Source organism: Nerophis ophidion, linkage group LG05 (genome assembly GCF_033978795.1).
Source record: "Nerophis ophidion isolate RoL-2023_Sa linkage group LG05, RoL_Noph_v1.0, whole genome shotgun sequence".
Taxonomy (NCBI): Eukaryota; Metazoa; Chordata; class Actinopteri; order Syngnathiformes; family Syngnathidae; genus Nerophis; species Nerophis ophidion.
This window is the reverse complement of record NC_084615.1, coordinates 47,405,000-47,428,495: the sequence shown is the minus strand read 5'-3', so window position 1 is coordinate 47,428,495 and position 23,496 is coordinate 47,405,000. Positions and strand designations below refer to the sequence as shown.

Genomic DNA, 23,496 nt, shown 5'->3' with positions numbered 1-23,496 from the left:
GTTTCCGGTCCAGCATGGTTGAGACCATTGCAGCCATAGATGGGGGAATAGTCCTGCGCGGTTTGGCCGGCCTGCCTCAGTCACTTTATCTTTGCGGCTCAAAACGCCCTAATGCAGCTTCAACTTGTCTAGAATTGCCTTTTAACCACCACGACGCAGAGGACACTTTTTGGACTGGTGCTGGTTCTGACTGAAAAATTGGGCTACCCCCTCACATCCGCCGTGTTGGTATCGTCTAACGTCCACAGGTCCAGCTGATTGCTTTGACTACCTTTCAATTATTCCTGTTACAACTCCCAACGTTTTGTTGGAGTCCAACGACAACCTTTGTGGCCCAAAGCGGCTCACGATCTTTCCACTCGCTTCGTGAATCTCCTGAGGATTTGTTAGACACGACGACGGCATTTTTGTTCGAGTCCTCCTCGCCTTTTTTGGATCGTTGCTCTGCCGAGCGAGCAGGCCGCGGACTCATCCCCAGCCTCGCGTAGTTCCTTGTGGCCGCCATGGGTGACACCAGCGAGCGAAGCAAGCCCCCCAGCCTCCCTCCCCGGTGTCCCTGCGGCTTTTGGGGGTAAGTTTTAATGAGAAGTCTTCAGACGACATGAAAGTAACTGTGTTGAAGCTATATATAGTTTTCTAAAGTCGTCTAAAAGCCTATTGTTGTTGTTCTGTTGAGCAGGCCGAGGGTGGGGGGTTGGGAAGTTGCCTGGTAAATAGACCCCCTGCTTGCTTTAAAGTACATAAAAAGACACTCTTCGGCAACATTTCGCCTTTAACTCGGTAGCAATACACGCTGCCGGTCTTTGGGCTTGGCTTGTGTCGTGTTTAACGACATTTAAGAGGTGACGTTCCCGACGTACAACATGATTTATTGCCAGCAGGTTCCTTCTAAACGAGACCTGCTGCTCTCAACAACCCCAGAAAGAAACATTAACAATGTAAAAATCCGGACGAATTTATTTGAATAAATGGGTTGTTTTACTCGTTTTATTCTTTCTGATGTGTCATGTCACAGCGGTGGATGTATGTTGCATACCGGATGTGATTCACTGCATGGCCTGCGTCACCCCAGAAGGAAAAAAAACACCGTTTTATCTTTTCAGTAGCTGAAAGTAGACTAGAACACTCGCTTGTGAATGCTGATAGGTTGTTGTATATCACAGCATACTTAAGCAATCCCAGAGATACAAGGCACCTATTGCTCCTGTGGCTGTGGAATATCATCACAGCAATCTGATTGGATAACTTCTCAGACTTTGTGCAATTACATCATTCCTCGGTTAGTCTACCATTAAAACCTTGATCTCTTTGATGATAAAAGTATTAATATCTGCCTTGGTCATTTTAATGATAAAAGTATTAATAACTGAACAAAGAAACAAGCTTCTGCCTGCACAATATAAGTATTAGTTGTACCATGAAGATGTTTGATTTCTAGATAACTAGATTTCAGAGGCTCATTATAATTAACAAAATGATTGGCAAATCTGTGTATAAGATGCATTGTAAAACACAACCAGGAACATAACTTGTTTTTAATAGAACCATTTTAATACTGAATGCCTGTTTGTTCCCCAAACTCCCGCAGAGTTCATTCTTTGGTGTCATAGAGTTAATCCAGTGACCCACCTGTCAATGTCAGGTGACACAGCGCACGTGTGTATGTGGGCTGGGACAAGAATAACACCTGGCTGGTCCACATGTCACCGGGGGATAGGACCACCACAGTCATGATCTGTTAAGATTGGAGACGGTCACAGTGGTCGAAGTGGCATTCAATGTTTTTGTTCGAATTTTTGTGGTTATCTTTTTTTATAGAAACGGTGAAGATGATGACATTGCCACCATGTGTGTAGCTGCAGGTCACACAGTGTGTGCTTTTGTATGATACACTGATAGGCGAGTGTGTGACTGTAGAGGAGCGTGTGTGTTTGTGTGGGAGGAAAAGGACATGCATGTCTCTTGATGGTAAAGGCTATTGTTATTAAATGTGTGTAGTGTTTCTTTACACTGCCTTGGAATGCATACAGCACTCTTTACCTTCCTTTTTAACAACTTAGTCAAAGTTTAAAACAATACTGCAAAAATAAATTAATTAAATCAATTTAAAAAACTTTGATTTTATTATGTCGCTTTGATTGATTGTTCAATTAGTTTAATAAAAAAATAATCAAATCAGTACTCCATGGAGTGCCGAAAATCTTCTGCACAGCTGCTGCGATAGCTGCATTGCATATGACGTCACATTAATTTTTATTTTTTGCGGATTAATTCACATGATGGTCAACCAGCTTGAGTGTAGCATTAAAACAAGTGAGCAAATGTAGAGTTTGAACAGAAAATACAGTATAGCTGTTCTTTTCTTGGCTGTTCCACTTGTTCAAAATAGAGATAGGAAAGAGCTTTGATAGGGTCCCGAAATGAGTCGTTCTTAAAGGTATAGTCGTGAATAAAAGTGTGTAGAGGGAAATGGCTCTTAAAATATCACTTATCATCCTGTGGAATACAATCAGGCAATTTCTGTGTCTGCAGTGATAACTTTGGGAAATGTTTGTTTAAACATTTGATTTCTCTGAGAAAGTTCTTGTGATGCAATCACATTTTAATCTCTACTGTGTTAATGATTGAGAGCGGAACTAAACGTAAAGAAAGGACAACTAAGAGATTGGATTAGTTTGTGTTCTTTTGTGGTTGCTGTGCCCATATATAACTATGAAGACCTGGTTGTGCAAATAAACTAACGTCATGTTAAGTTCTAGTAATAAATATTGTGATTGTTGGGCCAATCTAGGGATGTAACGGTAAACAGTAAAATGATCAATTCCAGATGGTTAGTAATACTTTTTAAATTTTTAATTACAGAAAAATTTTCATTTATTAATTTTAGGCAACACTGCTTACTTCCTATCTCAGCTACAATCGGGCGGAAGGCAGGGTACACCCTGGACAAGTCGCCACCTCATCGCAGGGCCAACACAGACAGACAGACAACATTCACACTCACATTCACACACTGATTGTAGCTGAGATAGGCGCCAGCGCCCCCCGCGACCCCGAAAGGGAATAAGCGGTAGAAAATGGATGGATGAAATGGATGCTTACTTCCTGAAAACTGAAGCACTTGTACCGTTAGGCTCGAGAAAACATGGCGGCGGCGACGACAACACTATTTTTATCTGTATGGACAAAAAGTGCAGTTACGTCTTATGTCCATATGGTGCCGTCTTGAAACACTTTCACATTTATTTTTATTTATGTATAGCATTATTTTGTTTCTGCCATATTACTTTGTTTATAATGCTTGTGTTGCTTTCATATGTGCATTCAACTTTCTACACACATACATTTTAAATGTGTGTTTTTTTTAAAGTAAAACTTGGTTAAAAGATTTCAGTATATGTAATTTTAGAAAATTTTGAGCACATTTAAAATTACCGTGATAATATTAGCCATGATAATTTTCCTACAATAACCATGATAAAAAATATTCATTCTGTGACAGCCCTAGTCCAATCCAACTTATTTTCGTAGTCGATTTTCATAACATAAACTAAAAGCTTAGTAGTTGTTGTGCAGGAACGCCAAGTGCTATATCAACTTCATTTCAAATCAACTTTATTTAAATTCGACAAAAATGACCGCATTATTGCATGTTTAGCAATATTTGTAAGCATCAAGAAAATATCTTTAATAGTATGAATAAACCAATTTTTACTAATCTTGTAGGTTTAACAGCATACTGAATCTTTATTTTTAGCAAACATAGCTGAACAACATGGACATCAATAGGTAAATAACTAAACAAAATATGAACTTTACATACACCATTAAAAACAACTGCAGACATGATTTTTGGATTAGGCTAGTATTTGTAGCTTGAAATGAACTGCAAAAACTAAAGTCATCCTTTTTTTCATTAGCGTCGGGATCACAGCCGCACGCCACTTGTTATGTCAATCAAATACATTATATTGTATGAATAAGTCCAACATTTTCTTAAACAAATTAATACTTAATTTGTGGACTCCTCCAGATGTAAAAACATGATGTGCATCTAATCTTTTGTACTTTAAATCCTTGGAAGTTTTAAAGGAAGTCAGGTCGAGGTGAGCAGTAAAGTCTTGGTAATGATGAATGGTTTAAATCATTCAAAAATATGTTTTCTTAAAAGGGTATAAATCCACTCCATCCCATTTAAAATATTGTTTTCAAGGCCGATTATACATTTGCCTCTAAACATTTTGAAATATGCCCAAATTTGCACTGATACAGTTAAATAAACTGTAGCCTACTGATTGATTGATTGATTGATTGATTGAAACTTTTATTAGTAGATTGCACAGTTAATTACATATACCGTACAATTGACCACTAAATGGTGACACCCAAATAAGTTTTTCGACTTGTTTAAGTCAGGGTCCACTTTAATCAATTCGTTGGGATTCTAGACCTTCACCTGTAATCCAGAAGTGCCTCTAGGTGATTGCAACCCAGCTATAGCGCATACATTAGAGCGGTGGTGTGTGGTGTGATTTTTGTGTCGGCGAAAAGTGGATAGTTTTTTTGTTTATTATTGCGTACATAAGGAGCTTGTCCAGGGTGTACATTGCCTTCCGCCCGAATGTCGCTGAGATAGGCTCCAGCACCCCCCGTAACCCCAAAAGGGACAACTGGTAGAAAATGGATGGGTGGATGGATGTTTAATGTGTAACTCAGTGTTGATATTTGGCATTTATTTAAAAAAAAAAAAAGAGGGTTATGGCAAGCTAAGAAAACAACACCACATTACTGTAACTACCAGTGTTCTGAAAATTACTATTTTAAAAAATTAATCATAGTTACTTTTTACTTAACCAAAAACATATTTAATTACTAATGGAATTACTCTTTTTAATAAATGTAATTAATTACTAAGGAAAACAGTTTATGGGTTATGTGCAGTTGAGAGAAGTTAATGAGAACAATGTATGTGTGCTTTTAGAAGGCAGTTTCTTGTGCCAAGCGACATGTGACATCAGTGAGGGTTTGATCCGAACTGTTTGAGTTAGATTTAGCAAATAGCGGCTCTGATGGCTGCTCTGTTGTGTTGGTCAATAAAGAGGAGCCCCTGACGCTACAGTTCGGGCACGTCCACTGTGCGCAAAGGCAAATGTGGCGAGGGGTCTGTGTCAAGCTTTGGTGCTTGCCAGCCCCCCAATAGCTTTGCACGGCACAGGCCACAAACTGCTGTAACTAATGCACATCAAAAGATACCAGTATGACAGTATTGTCTCAAATATATCTATTTCTAAAATATACCAGTGTATTGTGAAGCCCTACTTGTCATCGTAGGTCAAACGGAAAAGCAATATATTTATCCGCGCTAAAAGTATTAACCGCCGCGCAGTGTACATGAGGCACACCGTGTATGACCAATAGTCGTATTAGAGAGAGTACAGAGTTTTCCCCCAGAAAATGTGTTAAGGTGGTGGAAGGGGGCGTCGCCCGGGATGGGCGGCAGGACGGGTAAGGGGGTGGGTGGGTGTAAGGAACAGTGTAACTTGGCCTGTCGCCATCACGTCTCCACTTCACCGCTGCCACCACAGCCTGGGAGGGGCAATAGACTACAGACTCTGACTACATTGAACACATCGTTTATTAAAAAATAACCAAATAACAATATCTTATAATAAATAAAAATATTTGAGAAACAAAGAAGCCTTCTATTTTTGGTTGTGTTTTCCGGTCCATTTGCAGAATGGCGATAGACGATATATAGCTTGATATTTTTTCCGTAAAGTATAAGCAAAACGCAAAACTGTCCTATGTTACCTGGGATACTAAGTATGTAGTTATTATGACTTAGTAAGTCAATATTTTGACTTAATATTTGATGATAGTTTGTCTAAATTGTCAGACAATCGCTTCTCTGATGTCTCCATCATGTCCATCTCCATCATGTCCAGAGGTCTCTTATTTATCTGGATGTATTCTTCTACTGCATTCAGCAACTTTGTTTCGATTGAAAGTTTTCGTTTTAGTCTGTCGTGCCTGTGGTTGTTGGGTTTTGCCTCGTGGAAAAAAAAAAATTATAAGGATTTTTACAAAATGACATTCAATAATCATTAATACATTATTTGGTGTAAACCCACTTTAGCACAGGTGTAATATATTGACATGTTATTTACAACATGTCAAATGGCCCTCAACATTGTTTCCCGACAATGTGTGTCAATAAAGCATTTTGAAGTATTTTAATTGTGACAGAAATTTTTTTTTTTAATGCAACTGCAGTTTTACTTAACTCAATATTGTTTATTATAAGAAACTACTCAAAGCATTTTTATACAACCCTATTTAAATACCTCTAAAACAGCTGAACTTTAATATATGCTTGCCATCTTTACTACTATTTAAATACATCTAAAACAGCTGAACTTTAATATATGCTTGCCATCTTTACTTCTGATTCCAAAGCAAATATTTTTGTCAAACAATGATAATATTAAAACAAATGGGCAAAATATGATTCCACATTGTTGAAAGTGGTCATCTGAGAGTATTTTTAATTGCAGTGCAGTTCATATAAAAATGTTTTGATGCCCCAGATATACAACATGTATGTGCCTCTTAATTGCCCCCCCCCCACACACACACACTTGTTTACCTGTATCTCACCCTTTTTTGTAAGGAGCGCCGGAAGTTGGCAGACCCGTCAGCAATCATGTTCATGTTCTGTGTCCCTGTAATGTTTGTGTGATCTTAAATGGAATTGTGCTGAAAATTTTAATTTCCCCTCGGGGATCAATAAAGTATGTCTGATTCTGATTCTGAACAATATTACTTCCTAGCAATGAAGTTAGCGCCCACATACCTGAAGCAGAGCTCTTCTCTCTTTCACCACAGAAGATTGTGGATTGCTCCTATTGGAATCTTGCTGCTCTTGTACATCATTCGGCATACATTTGTCTGTGACCAGGCTGTCAAGGGTAAATGGAGAATCCGAACTCCTGTGAGAGCTTGTGTCAATATCTGATGTTGTCGGAGGGTGTAACAACACTAACAGGGAGGGATTCAAGTTGCACCACTGGCCCAAAGATGCGAAAGTGGCAAGAAATTGGACCAAATTTGTTCAAAATACGAGGGTGTGAGGAAAGCCAACGAAATGGTCAGTCGTTTGTTCCGCACACTTTACCGACAAAAGCTATGCTACTACAGAGATGGCAAGATTGTGTGGATATCCTGTGACACTCAAAGCAGATGCATTTCCAACGATAAAGTCAAAGAAATCTGCCGCCAGACCCCCATTGAATGTGCCGGAGTGTCTGCACATTTTACTGGCGATGCTAAGGCAGACATGGCACAGAGATGTATGGATAACCTGCAGATGCATTTCCAACGATAAAGTCAACTAAATCACAAAGTTGAGTTTTGTTGATGTTGTTGACTTATGTGCTAATCAGACATATGCTATTTAGGCTAGCTGTATGTACATATGAAACTATATTTACATCCAGCGTTTCCCTCCACCCACATTTAATGCCAAACAAACACTTACCAATCGATTGATTTAAGTTGATCCAGTGTCACAAGATGCGAAACTTCCGATAGTTGGTCTGCACATTTAACCGGCGATGCTAAGGCAAACGTAGCCGAAAAGCATCAATAGCTATTCGCTCAATTGCTTCAGTTTCTTTTTCAATTTCGTTTTCACTATATGCCTCCATACTCCAACCATCCGTTTCAATACATCCGTAATCTGTTGAATCGCTTAAACCGCTGAAATCCCAGTCTGAATCCCGGCTAATGTCGCTATATCTTGCTGTGCTCTCCGTATTGGCATCACTGGATAACGTCACAGGAAAATGGACGATGGCTTCACAGATAACGAAAATCAGGCACTTTAACGCTTTTTTTAGGGATATTCCGGGATGGGTAAAATTTTGAAAAAAAATTCAAAAAATAAAATAAGCCACTGAGAACTAATTTTTATTGGTTTTAACCCTTCTGAAATTGTGATAATGTTCCCCTTTAAGACGTTAGTTTAGACGGTGGCTCTTTGTTGTTAAGGCGACTGCCTTAACAAAACACGCTGAGAAACCCTGGTGTACATTTAAACTTGGACTTAACACAAGGGTGTGAAAATACAAAAAAATAAACTCTTTGAGAAATCATATTAGTGTATGGAAACATAATGACTGTCAACTTTCATGGAAAGGAAGGCTCTCGCTCTCTGCAGCTCGCGTTTCGTCACAAACATGGATCAACAAAGTAAAGAGTCTCTAAACACGAGTACATTCCATCTACAACAACACCAGAAATAGATGATTGATTTGTTACTAATTGTTTTTAACTAAGAGTGACTAAAAGGATTGCAGAAATTTCTAGAAAAATATTTCTGAACAAAGTTCATTGTACAAAAAGCAGCAACAATCGGAAAATAGAGAAAACCAATAATATGCAAGAAAAAAGATATGTAAGTACTAATAATTAAAATATTTGTACAAAGTGTTTTGCCTCTTCAAATGAAAATATATGCATCGTAGCAAATAACATATCATATTGCCCATGCCGCTAGCCACGTCTTCACCTCCACAGGTATCTTGGCAATCTAAAAGAAACCATGTAATCACTCACCTGTCAAACCCAGCAGTTAGCAGCACAGTTTGTCGACTCTGATGTCAGCTCTTTTGAATCTTTTCACACTAATTATGTTACCTCTGGTTAATAAAGAGATTGAATGTGCTTTGATGGCTGTCTTATCTTCTTGTCAACAAACTGTATATTTTGGGTGGCAAGTTTGTCACTCCAATCATTGACTGTTTGTTCAATATTCCATTGTGTATGTGTGCATATGTTGTTGTCTGTTGTGTCACAGTGTGATGGTGCCTCTCCTTATTTGATATCAAGTTCATTTTAGTGCGATGCTGCTTGTTGCGTTCACAACTAAAAAGATATTTCCTGCATTGAACTAGCTGCACTTATGATGCTATCTTGTTGACCTAAAACCACATCAAAAGTAGTGTTCCTCGTTGTAACGGACCTAAAAGTAATTAATTACATTACTTGTTACTAGTAAAAGTAACGGCGTTACTAACGTTTTTATATAATGGCGTTATTACGAACACTGATTCCGACACATACTCTTTCCCGTGCACACACGTCTTTTTCCTCACATACACCACCTCAATATCTTTCAAGCACGTTATGTTTGCGAATATGAGAGCTCTGAATATCAATAATGCATATTAACACCAGCTGGTCATTACAAAAGTGTTTTAACAGTTTTATTTATCTACAATTACGAGCTCTTTTGTAGCGTTGCAAATGTTCCCATCTTCTGCCGCGACTCATTCTGAGGTTGCACAGCCTATCTTCACAAATGTCTTTTCCTCTGGTTTATGAGTAAAACGTCCATTAAAAGTAAACTGATTTGTTTCTGAATGATTAGTTCTGGTGTCAACAAATATGTTGATGTGGTTGTCTTTTGCTCTTTATTGATGGTAAATATCTAGTCAAACGCTGCAGTTGCTCTTTTTGGAGACATTGTCCTTAGTGTTTTGGAAGAGAATTACATTTAAGAAGTCAGCCCCGATGGAAAAGCGAAAACTAACCAGATGGCATGCATTGATTGATTGAAACTTTTATTAGTAGATTGCACAGTTCAGTCTATATTCCGTACAATTGACCTCTAAAGGGTAACACCGCAATAAGTTTTTCAACTTGTTTAAGTCGGGGTCCACGTTAATCAATTCATGGTACAAATATATACTATCAGCATAATACAGTCATCACACAAGTTAATCATCACAGTATATACATTGAATTATTTACATTATTTACAATCCGGGTGGTGGGATGAGGAGCTTTGGTTGATATCAGTACTTCAGTCATCGACAATTGCATCAACAGAGAAATGGACATTGAAACAGTGTAGGTCTTACTTATTAGGATATGTACAGCGAGCAGAGAAAGTAGTGAGTTCAGCTAGCATAAGAACAAGTATATACATAAGAAATACATTCGATTATTTTTACATTAGTGTAGTGAAGTGAAGTGAATTATATTTATATAGCGCTTTTTCTCAAGTGACTCAAAGCGCTTTACATAGTGAAACCCAATCTCTAAGTTACATTCAAACCAGTGTGGGTGGCACTTTGAGCAGGTGGGTAAAGTGTCTTGCCCAAGGACACAACGGCAGTGACTAAGATGACAGAAGCGGGAATCGAACCTGCAACCCTCAAGTTGCTGGCACGGCCACTCTACCGACCAAGCTATATATGTATAGGTTATGTACAATCCGGGGAGATGGGATGTGAATGGAGGAGGGTATTAATAAAGGGTTGAAGTTGCCTGGAGGTGTTTGTTGTTTTAGAGCGGTTTTGAAGGAGGATAGAGATGCACTTACTTTTACACCTGTTGGGAGTACATTCCACATTGATGTGGCATAGAAAGAGATTGAGTTAAGACCTTTGTTAGATCGGAATCTGGGTTTAACGTAGTTTGTGGAGCTCCCCCTGGTTTTGTGGTTATGGCGGTCATTTATGTTAAAATGTTTTGACATGTACTTCGGTATCAGGGAGGTGTAGCGGATTTTTTAGACTAACAATGTGACGCGAGAGTATTTCCCAGCCTTACTCATCAGAAGGTCAACTTATATTTTCTGCAACTCTAATAGTGTATGCCAGTATGTGTTACATTCTGGCATTATGCTTTTATTTCATAACAAACAAATGATCACAGTATAGCATTAAGACAAAGGCCATCGGTAATACATTACAAGTGTAATCAGTACAAATGCTGTTCCATCTTCTAGTCGTATATAGGGTTTCTACTCGTAAAGTTTCTTCATTCATCACTTCAATAAAACAAGCGATTCATACTTACTGGTACTAAATGGTCACAAGTTTGATAGTAGTGTTTTCATGTATATTTGTACATGGTATATTAATGTAATCAAGCTAGCGTCATCAGCATTAACTAATATGCTAACATGTTTACAAGCGTCTTTGTTACAATTTTTACTTAGAATGGCATTCAATTTGTATTGTTTCATTCTCTTTGGATTGTTTTAATTTCACAAATTCCTCTGTAAATTCACCAAAACATCACGGTGAAGTTAATGAGTTTTATTTGATTGGAGAGCTAGTTTCCACAGCCATTGGGTCCTTTTACTGCCGTGTTACAGGCCCCGTATGGGAACAATAAAGGTTTGTAAATAAACATTTACCGTATTTTTCGGACTCTTAAGTCGCAGTTTTTTTCATAGTTTGGCCGGGGGTGCGACATATACTCCGGAGCGATTTATGTGTGAAATTATTAACACATTACCGTAAAATATCAAATAATATTATTTATCTCATTCGCGAAAGAGACGAAGAAAATGTCAGCAATCGTCACACACACGTCAGCCAATAAGAATTCGGCGAGGGAGGGTCATGGCAGAAGTGCATTGTGGGTCATGGAATGCTAACTGCTATATATGCTTTATGCTACTGCCGTAGCTATTAAAATTGATTATTTCATCGTTGGCGAAACTTATAAAAACTGAGAAGGGGCCGAACAAAGTTGGCACCGAAAGAAATTGTACTGCAGATTACACAACATCAAATAATATCTATCTCATTCCCAGAAGAGACGGAAAAAAATGTCAGCAATCGTCACACACACGTCAGCCAATAAGAATTCCGCGGGGGAGGGTCATGGCAGAAGTGCATTGCGGGTCATGGAATGCTAACTGCTATGTGCTATATGCCAGTGGTCCCCAACCACCGGCCCGCAGAATAATTTTTTATTTTTTATTTAAAAAAAATAAATAAATAAAAAAAAAAAAAATGTATTTATTAAATCAACATAAAGAACACAATATACACTTACAATTAGTGCACCAAGCACAAAAACCTTCCTTTTTAATGACAAAAACGTCCCTTTTTCATGACAAAGAAAAAAAAAAAAAGGGACATCTCCCACCCAGGCCGCGGGACAAATTATAAAGCGTTGACCGGTCCGCGGATACAAAAAGGTTGGGGACCACTGCTATATGCTACTGCTGTAGCTATTAAAATGGATCATTTCATCGTTGGCGGTAACTTATAAAAACTGAGAAGGGCTGAACAAAAATGGCACCGAAAAGGAAATCATGTACTGCAGATTAGGGCAGGGCGGTATTGCCTTTTTTTAATAACGCAATATTTTTAGGCCGATATATATTACGATATTTTGCCTTAGCCTTGAATGAACACTTGATGCATACATACCGTATTTCCTTGAATAGCCGCCAGGCATGTAATATGCGCCTGCCTTGAATTACTGCCGGGTAAAAGTCGCTCCCCAAATTTATTAGCGCATGCTTACTTTAACCGCCGGGTCAAATTTGTGACGTCACGAGTGATGCTTCCCCTGCCGTCATTTTTAAAAAGGCAGAGGAGTTTCTTTTTTGCTTATACTGTGTTCAAACCAGGGGTCTTGTTCCACAGCCATACGGATCACACTAATGGTTGTGATACAAAATAATTTTAACACTCTTACTAATATGGGCCACACTCTGTGAACCCTAACCGAACAATAATAACAAACACATTTCTGGAGAACATCAGCTCTGTAACACATTATAAACGCAACATAAGATTTAATGTGCCGTCTGAGGGATCGAAGGTCACGGTCATTCAATGTTTGTTTCCGCCCATGCCGCTTACGTGGAGTGACTTCTCCAGATTCTCTGAACCTTTTGATGATATTATGGACCGTAGATGTTGAAATCCCTAAATTTCTTGCAATTGCACTTTGAGAAAAATTTTTCTTAAACTGGGCTTCACGGTGGCAGAGGGATTAGTGCGTCTGCCTCACAATACGAAGATCCTGAGTAGTCAGGGTTCAATCCCGGACTCGGGATCTTTCTGTGTGGAGTTTGCATGTTCTCCCCGTGAATGCGTGGGTTCCCTCCGGGTACTCCGGCTTCCTCCCACCTCCAAAGACATGGGGAATGGGGATAGGTTGATTGAGGAATGCGGATAGGTTGGTTGATTGGCAACACTAATTTGGCCCTAGTGTGTGAATGTGAGTGTGAATGTTGTCTATCTGTGTTGGTCCTGTGAAGAGGTGGCGACTTGTCCAGGGTGTACTCCGCCTTCTGCCCGATTGTAGCTGAGATAGGCGCCAGCGCCCACCGCAATCCCAAAGGGAATAAGCGGTAGAAAATGGATGGATGGATGGATGTTCTCAAACCGTTTGACTATTTGCTCGCGCAGTTGTGGACAAAGGGGTGTACCTTGCCCCATCCTTTCTTGTGAAAGACTGAGCATTTTTGGGAAGCTGTTTTTACACCCAATCAGGGCACCCACCCGTTCCCAATTAGCCTGCACACCTGTGGGATGTTCCAAATAAGTTTTTGATGAGCATTCCTCAATTTTATCAGTATTTATTGCCACCTTTTCCAACTTCTTTGTCACGTGTTGTTTGCATCAAATTCTAAAGTTAATGATTATTTGCCCAAAAAAATGTTTATCAGTTTGTCTTTGTAGCATATTCAACTGAATATGCGTTGAAAATGATTTGCAAATCATTGTGTTCTGTTTATATTTACATTTAACACAATTTCCCAACTCATATGGAATCAGGGTTTGTAGATTAACCACCCGTGGCTGCGAAGTGAACACTAGTAAGTTTGTAAATACTGTATAGAGTAGGCTAACCCATGTGGTTCCTGTGGATATGAACACAAGTTGTAATTACTGTAGTGGCTAAATAACATTGTGGCTGAAACATAGTGATTAATTTGGATGAATGGAGTATGTATTTATGTAAACTCTGTTGATCATTTTTCAATTCTTTAAACACTAAAACATCTTTAAATGGTGCTTCTTTTTGCTAATTTATGCATGTTTAATTGCTGGAAAAACCATGCGCTTTGCCCACCGCTGGCTGGGGACCTGCGGCCCACAGACCCCCGGCCAATTTTCAGTCTTTTTCATTAGGTCTAAATCACATGCCTGCTGTATGGCAGATAAATGTACTGTTAAAATGTTGGTTACCTTACTTTTGACAATTGCTTGAATTTTTGAAAATGTGAGGGAAAAAATGTTTCCCTTTTGTTAAATTAACCTTAAGTGTTGGTTGCACTTTATTCAAAAAAGATGTGAATGCATTGGCCATTAATTGTTGTCCATTTGCTTGTTTGTATCCATAATTTGTTTATATCTAATTCCCTTACAAGAAATAACAGATATAGGAAACTCCACCCGCAATGTCCGGTTTCCACTATTGATTTTACAGTAACACTGGGTCTTTTTGTAGTTTTTTGTTACTGAATCGATTTCAACTCGCTGATTCTTTTTAGATAATATCGTGCTAAGAATGTCCCTGAATTGTATCGACAGCTGCAAATCTCGAATTGAATCGGATCGTTTTTAAAACAAATTGGTGCACCCCTAAGAAAGAGTTTTGGTGTCCTACCGTTTGTTGTTGCAATTTTTTTTCTTTTACATATATACATGTGTACTTTGTTTTGTTTTTTAGCACTATGCTTGTCCTTGCTTTTAAACTTTTGTGAAAAAATTAAAAATACGTTTTTAATTTTGAAACAGTCGAATGAGCAGCATTGTTACAGTATAAATAAATATTTATGAATTAAGAAACCTTTGTTGTTGTTTGTAAACACTCAGGGTATTTAAGATTCTTACAGTATTAAAAAAAATTTTAAATCCTTTTTTTGTCTCTACTGTCCAGCCTCTTAGGCAAATCATATTGTTGTCTATGCCTATATTTGCTGTACAGATTTACTTTAGAAAATAGAAGTGTTGAATACTTATTTTGTTTTATTTGTATATGACTAATAAATGTCTAGGTATAATTTTGATAAAGAAAAACTGTTTTCTTTGAAGTGAAATAGAAATGTTTCTGCGCTGTTTATGTATTTTGTAGAGGAATGTAGTTAATCATAGAACTGGCACCCAATGTTATTAAAAAGTATAGATTAAAATCATTACTTCCAAAAATCTAATTAAATCGTGCCGTGCCAATCGTATTCAAAGCCCTGCTAAGCACATGCCTAAAAATATCTAAAGCTGAATTTAAAAGTCGACTGCTAAATAAGAGCCACTGAATGTGTACTCGATTTATCGAATTGTATTCCTAAGATTCAACTATATCGATCCGTACGCAGGAAGGGCTGCGGGGTACACTGGTATTACAGTTAATACCGGTAAGTTTTAGAAAGAAATATATATTTGAGAATATACTGCCATACCGATATCTTTGATGTGCCTTTGTTGCAGCCGTGTGCACTTCTCTGCGCCTCAACCTTGACCCTTGCGTGTTTACGTAGGCTTCTCTGATGCAACACAACAAACTTTTCAAAAGAATATGGCGCCTCCGGTGCCGACTTCTCGGCTGACGGGTGATGCAATGCTTTGGTCAGCAACTGCATTTGGCTGTTGGTGAGTGACTCCAGTTTTATTTACACATACACCAATTTGCTTGAGAACCTACGTCCCTCCTTGTAGCGACTTCATCGCTAATCTTAGCTGTTCATGACATTCAATTCTGTTAGCGACTTAACACAGTAGCGAGCGATTGCTCCATTGTTGCTTGCTCCTTGTGTCAAATGTTTAGCCACTCCTCGGCTTGAAAATGCCTCTCCCCATAGTCCTTATGGACTTACGTAGTATAGTGACTGAACAGCCACCAGCGGCTATCACCGCAGTGAGTGAGTAGAATCTCCATCTATCCTGGTGCACAAGCGAAGGCTATAAACAAGTTAACCGCATAGCTCTGTGGTACGTGATGAACAAAATTAACAAAAACTGCTTTGACATCGTAACTGCTAACTAATTACTTTATAGAATAAGCAATATGTTACATTACTATCTACGACAAAAGTGATCTGTATATTCTCAACACTGGTTATCTAGCCATAAAATATTTAGGAAACCTTAAGCACTTTGAACTTTTTGTTTGAGATACCGATATATATTCCAATATTGCCATTTGGCTTAAAAATACCAGGTTATGAGTTTTGGCCCGAATCGCCCTGCTCGAGTGCTTGGCAAGTTTTAAGGAAGGTACATATCGATCTAACATTGTTTAAACAGGCAATCAATAGGTTTGATCAATCCTCGTAGTAAACACTTGATTTAAGAACTGCAAACCTTATCTGAAGTCTAGTACTTTTAATAACAGGAATGTCAAATGTTACTCAAGTCTGTCTGCCCTGGCCATCTGTGGCCTCATAGCTACGTGCCATCATTCATCAACACATAGAGCCGTTCTTGGATGTCCTTTTCTATATTGCTTATTTTCCCGGCAATTGATGTGATTCATCTTCGTTTCTGTTAGATGACGTTCGTTCACGCAAAATTTTTAGCTTAAATAACCTAAGTCTGACTTTTGATAAGACATATTGTTATTCTTAATGTGCAATGACAAAAAAAAACAATTTTTTTTCTTTATAATTATCAAACTGCTCAATGTTGGGTTTTTTTTAAATCTTTGTGTGTGGTGTCCATAACAGATCAGACATTTCTTAAAGGTAACCTATTATGCAAAACCAACTTTAAGTACCGATTAATACCTGTTTTTGTATATTTAGGATGTGCATAAGTTTGCTTGCGTTCCTCCATACTTTCCCAAACAAGTCACTTGGAGAAGAAATGCAGGAACGCAACCTGTAACGTTTTTTCCCCGTCCGCCATTGTAGTCCGTCATTAAGTTCCTTTTTTTTTCCTGTATCCTCTTGCTGTAAGGCAGACTAGCTTGTAAATGCACGTGCAGCCTCCAGTGTTGCAATTTCTAATACAAAATAGCATATAGTTTATACTTATACATATCTGTCAGTAAACACGATATGGAAGCGCTAAAAACTACAGCATGGCCAACAGGTAGAAGACGCTGTTGAAGTACGAGCCACGTAACTAAGACTGCCAACAAAACGACGCATCCTGAAGAGACTGTCAAAGGGGCTGAGGCCATTACATGTTATGTGGACCACATGGAAGTGTTTTATGTGTAGAAACAAATCATATGACCTCTTTAAGATATATGACCTGAATAGTTCTGTGATTTCCTTCTGTGTATGAGGCTGTGAATTTTGCAGACTGAGTCCTGACTAGGTTGGTGCGGGCCAAGGACTGTTGAGTTTACCAATGTTGCTTGGGCATGGCATGTTTTGTTTTTTCACTAAAGAGATTGTTGTTCGACCACCTCGATTTTATAGGAGTATTCTAGGCTAAAAATATCAACAAAGTTGCATACGTGTCAGGTGTGTTTATATTTGGTATTTTCATTCCCATACTCACTCATATTGTCAGTTCTCCATGTCATATAAAAAAAATGTGCTCAACATCAAGATGTTTTAGGCTTAAGTGTCATGTCCAGAGGTTGTGTTTAACAAATAGACATATGAGTGCTACCAGCATTACTGCAGAGGTTTCAAGAGTCTGGGCTAGACCATACATTTTGCATTAAATTGGTCTGCATGGCTGCGGTTCCAGTAGGAAACCTCTTCTAAAGAGAATTTTAAAGAAAGCTGTGAGTAATCTTGTGAAGACAAGCAGACTAAGAATAAGTGGAAGTATATCCTGTGATGAGATCAAGATAAAAACGTATTTGCTTCGGATAGTGTCAAACGTGTGCTGACATCTTGGTGAGGAATCATGCTCTGGGGCTGCATTAGTGCTGCCAACATTGGGTAGCTTCAATCCATTGAGGATAATATGAACACCAACATGTACTGTGGCACACTGAAGCATGACTTCTTTGGGTAGTTTTCCAACATAATAACGATCACAGGTACATTTAATTTGCAAATGTGTCCCAACTGTGCTAAACTGGGCATTTTTTGGTTTGCTTTGTTTGCTTTTATTTTTTTCACATTCAATTTGAACAATCTCTTCTATTATTCTGTTCTATTCCATTGATAATCTATTCTTACTAACCTACGCTATTTACAATCTACTATATTTATATCTTATTCTATTTAATAGGGGTGTATCATGACAGTATCAAACAAAAACTTTGTGTTCATTTTTTTTCTGGTGCTTTAACGTTGGCTGGGTCTTAAAATAAACTACATCTCCTAGAGTCCTCTGCGCAGCTTGGGGCCGACAAGGTGGAGGCCTTTAACGCCATGAGCAGAAAAGTAAAGAGTTTGTAGTAGATGAGAGTAATACTTTTTGTTTGTTTTTTTTGACATTTCTTGAAAAACATCATCAGAATAAATAGGTCTGGACCGATAACAAATTTTAATTGACAATATGTCAATGTTGTATGTACAATATGTACAAATGATTGCCAATAAACAATATTATTGCCAAATTAACCACTAATGTAATAATACACATGTACTGTATATCCTTTAAAATACATTAAACTTGTACTAGCATTGTAATTGGAATGCAAAATTTTAAAACTCCAAGTTAAAAAAAAAAAAGTAAAATATACTTTGTGTTACTAAAATTTTGCACTTGAATAAAAATCCCAACGAAAAGCAATAATATATGTTAAAGAGGGGGTGGAGGACCCTCAAATATACACAACCAAAACAATAAGTAAAACAGCTAAATAAAGTATTGACAAAGTTGCACTGAAATAATGAACATGGAGGCAGAGGTAGAGTTGTACATTACTTAACTGACAATCAAGGTAAGACCTGTTTAAACAAAAGTGAAGAGTAACAAACACTACAGTGTAAGCAGATGTATTAACAGGTCATATGAAAAAAATGTTTTAAGTCTGGCAGATTCCAAGTGAAGAAACACCAACATGACATGACTGTATGACTAATATCCGTCAAATGTTTGCAGCATTTTTAGAAGTGCTAGTTTTTCATCAGTAGTAAACGGCAGCATGTCTTTGCTGATGTATTTAACATTTTCTGTGTACGCACACTATTTTCGCTGTTTTGTTTACATTCACCTGGCTTGTTCACCAAACGTCTCAATAAGTGTCGACTGTAAGATGTGAAGATTACCGAAATAAATAAATAAAATAAATAAAGTCGGGGTGCAGGTTTGTTGCCGTCACGCACATTCGCACCACTCCTTGGTGTTGATATACTCATCTTGTTCCAAAGGTATAAACTAAAATATTCCCACACTCGTACAATTGTCCTAACACCTTGATATTATCGCTCTGTGAGATTTTGATACTGTTGCATCCCTATTTAAATTATGTACATACTATTGTTCTTGTAGTACTCATTAAATCAGGGTCCCGGGGGACTAAATTGCGGGCCGTCTCATATGTGGTGCTGTTAGTATAGTCCAATTAAGTTGCTTGAATTCTTAGGGTGTACTTAATGACTGGTGGTGCTGTTAGTATAGTCCAATTAAGTTGCTTGAATTCTTAGGGTGTACTTAATGACTGTGACTTATTTTGAAGGGACAGTAAATTCACATACTGAAATTCACATTCTCATACGAGCTGTACACTGACCACTCAACATTGTATCAAATGTCTTAAAGGGAACAGCACTTTATTTTTAATTTTGCCTATCATCTGTAATTCCTATGAAAGACAAAAACTCATGTTCTTTTTTAATGCATTCTAATTCAAAATATACAGCAACAGGGTCTCCCCTAGACTGCCAAGATACCCTTGGTGGTGGGGGCGTGGTCCTGATGTTAAGACATTTGCATGATTTGCTATATTTCTTTCTTTAAAAAAGGTAAAGAAAATGTATTCATATATAGTTATTAGGAATTTTTTTTATCGTTTTTGCCATATTTTCGACTGTTGCTGCTTATTGTACAATGTACTTCGTTGAGATTTTTTCAAGTGTTTAAAGACTATTAATGAGATTTTTATGAAACAACTAGCAACAAATTTTGCATCTTTTTCTGGTGTTAATACAGAAGGTAGTCGTGATTTGAGACTCTTTACTTTTGTCCCTCGATGTCCCTGGCTACAGAGGCGAGCTACAACAAGCATGACGTTACACTTGCTTTGTGCTGTTGCTCCATTTGGACTTTCTCTACTTACGGTACTAAGAAATGCAATTTATTTACCGTGAAGGAGTTTATTATTGTAAGGTTAGAGGAGCGGCTCCACACTGTTTATGGAGAGCCATAAACAGCCAGAGGGAATCAGCGTTTTTGATGGTCATTGAAAGATATTTTTTGGCAATGGCGATCAAATACTTTTTTACGAAAATCAACCGATGCTGATTGGTGGCCGATCAATTGGCACATACTTAATTCAAACATTTTGCTAACGAGCATAGCAAAGGTTGCTAAGGTTCCACAATTTGATCTACTAGATACGTATATCTTTGCAGGTCCAGTAAAACCATGAACCTCTGCTCCAAATGTTTTGCTGGTAAGTTCATTCAACTTAATATCTGACCCTGTCATGTAAACGATGAAAATATCAGGAACATAATTGTGCAACATTCTGTCTGCTGGGCTAGAGAAGTAGTATGGTGTAAGACATGTTGGTCCTCATTGCTGCAGACATCCAGAAGAAGCAGCCTGGTGAAGACTGCACCTCCAAGGCCATGCAAAGCAGCGGCAGTAGCCAGACGCCTGTCTTCAGTAGCGAGACCGCCATCACCACCAGCAGCACTCAGTCCATATCCTCAGCGGCAGCATCGTCATCATCATCGTCGCCACCCAGCTCTGCAGAGCAGCCAGCAGCTGAAGAACCGTCGCCACTCTTTGCCACCTCCATGGAGGGTAAGCAGCAGATAATTTCTCTAAAATATTTGGCTCCACTCATCTCAGACTTATTTTCCCGCCCACTTTGCAGGTGTGTCGTCTACAGAAACGGCACAGGGTACACTGTGTACCCCCATGAAGCGTCCTCGAGAGTCAGGTACAGTCCCCTCCATTACACCGCCACTCGCTTCGCCCCTTCACCCGTTTTTAACCCACCACTCTTCTGCCGCCTTCACAGCCTCTGCCTCAGAGAGCGAGGCCACGCCGGAGAAGCGATTGCGAGCGGAGGCAAAAGATGGCGACAGCGAGGAGACAGGCGGGACGCCGAAGCAGAAGAAACGCCGGCGTTGCTACCGCTGCCAAACCAAACTGGAGCTGGTCCAGCAGGAACTGGGCTCCTGTCGCTGTGGTCAGTAGAGCCACACACCGTGTCACATGACGCAGCGATCACCTCTGATTGACATTTCCCATGTGTGTTTCCTGTAGGATATGTCTTCTGCATGCTGCACCGCCTCCCTGAGCAACACGACTGCCTCTTCGACCACCTGGGCCGGGGCCGCGAGGAGGCCGTCCTCAAGATGGTCAAACTGGACCGCAAGGTGGGGCGGTCGTGCCAACGCATTGGGGAGGAGTGTTCTTGATTGGCCACGCCCCAGCTCACCATTAAATCCAAGATGAGGCGCTTACCAAGACTGGGGGAGGGGGGAGGGGTGAGGACTATGACCATAAGTGGGTGGGTGAGGGTGGGGTAGGGGTTTGGGTTTGGGGGGGACCTGAGCTTGATGATTCTGATTTTCCTGCTGGAGCATTTGATTGGACTCCTGGCGAAGCAGCTCGCACTCACACAGCCTTAACCCCGCCCCCTTATCCAGAGGAAAGACGCCAAGGAGGCGGATCCACTCTGCTATGCGTTGCTCTTCCTCTCTCCGCTCTTCTTTTCTCTTTCCTAAGTACAGCAAGTTCTGGACGTTGTGCCCAACGCTCGTCTTCTCTGTCAGTCGCGGCGTCCGCCCGGCCAACGACGCCTCAGGTCGACCCCACCTTCCTCTTCTTTTTCACTTTTCTTCCACCAGTGATCGGTTCCTCGTGCAGTATTGGCGCTCCAACTCTGATGGACCGCTGACTCCAGGGAAAACCCAAAACGTGTGTGTGTGTGTGTGCGTGCGTGTAGCAAATCCTCCTCTTCCTTCCCCTCCCTGACGCTCGGTACTGTTGTTCCTCACACTTGGCGGGAAGTACGACTGAATTTTTGTATTCTCATGAAGTTGTTCACCAGAACACCGCCAAGGAGTACCTGAGGGGATCACATGACATGCTACCCTCCTCAAACCGTTCTTTTAATTTATTTCTTATTTTGTCTTTTGTGGCTAGAATTTATATGTTTGGATAAGGGGCCGTGTGGGTTTTCTCTTTGCAACAAGAATTGAATCTTTTCCTAACTGAGGATTGCAGGGCGACATACATACATAGGATCTATGTATATACATACATATAATGTATGTATATACATACATCCTATGTATGTATATACATACATTAAATGTATGTACATACATACATAGGATGTATGTATGTCTTTTGCTCGTCTGCTCTCAAGCTAGCACGCTAATCGTCTCTCAGAAATAAGATCTTTATCAGCGGATTTCCACAGAAATAAAACTCCCATATTTTAGGGATATCAGCGACATGATCAAATTCACTGGTATCGCAAATGCTGCCGACGTGAAGGATCAATTTGACGTGCATGACATCACAAATTAAAACTGTTGGGACGCTACCACTCGCTTTGATCCAGAACTCTTAAATTAATTTTGATTGCTTTGTGTTCTGTCCTCGCTCCTAATTTGTGAAACATTGTGGATTTGGTTTGTTTTAGCGCATTCCTTCCACCAGGAGCTAATTAAGCATCATAGCAGGAGGAAAGGGAGAATCAATCAACGATGCCTCCTTCCTCCCCGACTAAAGGGACAAAACGTCACAGCTAAATCTGGCTGGGATGATTTTGGAAAGGAAATGCTTTTTGAGTGCTAATTAGAAATGGAAGAAAATATCTTTGTGTACCTTTTTAAAGAAAATAATTATTTAACCTTATATCAGTTTGAGTTACTTACACCCTAGCATAGAGTGGCATATTTAGTTCATTGTATTGAAAAGAAGCAAGAACGTTTCTGTCCTGTTTTCTCCTTTTGATTTTGCGTTCCCTGTTCTGCTGAGGAAAATAAACTGGATTAAAAATGTGTGTTTCCTTATTGTCATGAATACTGAATCATAAATTAAAGTGAAGTTACTCTACTCTAATGCAAGGAGACGTTTCCCAAAGTTTTATGGTGTAAAGGATAATGCAGCAATGGGATTAAACAAAAATATTTCATTGTGTATCAACACAGATGCTCCTTTTGCATTTTCAGTTTCATTTTATTTGGAACATGCATACGATACAATGTAATACATCACACGATTCCAGTTGTATCATTACAGCACATCCGAAAAGGAGTAGGAATAAGCAGAGCTAATTTAATCCTACCCCTACTGTACTGTGTAATCTAATAAAAGTTTCAATCAATCATGCTAATGTGACAATACTCCTCTCCTTAACCACGCCCCCGGCCCCCACCTCCCGAAATCGGAGGTCTCAAGGTTGACAAGTATGCATATAGTAATTTTATCCATGTTCCTTGTTCTCTGTAACAACAGTGAACACATAAATAATAAATATACCTTAGTAAGTATACAATTTTTTAATACAAATCTGTCTCAGGAAAAAAAAAGGGTTCAATTTATTCGCAAATCATATTCTGCGTACTTTGTGAACGCATATGGATTATGGTAAAATGATAGATGGGTAGTTATAGGATCAACGACCAGTGAT

At 39.1% G+C, this 23,496-nt stretch overlaps 1 protein-coding gene across 3 annotated transcripts; it reads left to right on the top strand.

The window, feature by feature from the left end:
* Positions 1-22,864, top strand: LOC133553219 (AN1-type zinc finger protein 3-like). Of its 3 annotated transcripts, none has more exons than XM_061901167.1 (7): positions 1-571; positions 15,252-15,413; positions 20,249-20,289; positions 20,424-20,645; positions 20,719-20,784; positions 20,866-21,036; positions 21,114-22,864. In XM_061901167.1, the coding sequence occupies exons 2-7, from the start codon at positions 15,340-15,342 to the stop codon at positions 21,266-21,268; spliced, it is 729 nt and encodes a 242-aa protein (XP_061757151.1). In that variant the 5' UTR covers positions 1-571; positions 15,252-15,339; the 3' UTR covers positions 21,269-22,864. The 3 variants fall into 3 exon arrangements, with proteins under 3 accessions (XP_061757151.1, XP_061757150.1, XP_061757152.1); XM_061901166.1 differs by having other exon boundaries at positions 18-571; positions 15,302-15,413; XM_061901168.1 differs by lacking the exon at positions 15,252-15,413 and having other exon boundaries at positions 80-571.
* The last annotated feature ends 632 nt before the right edge of the window (positions 22,865-23,496 follow it).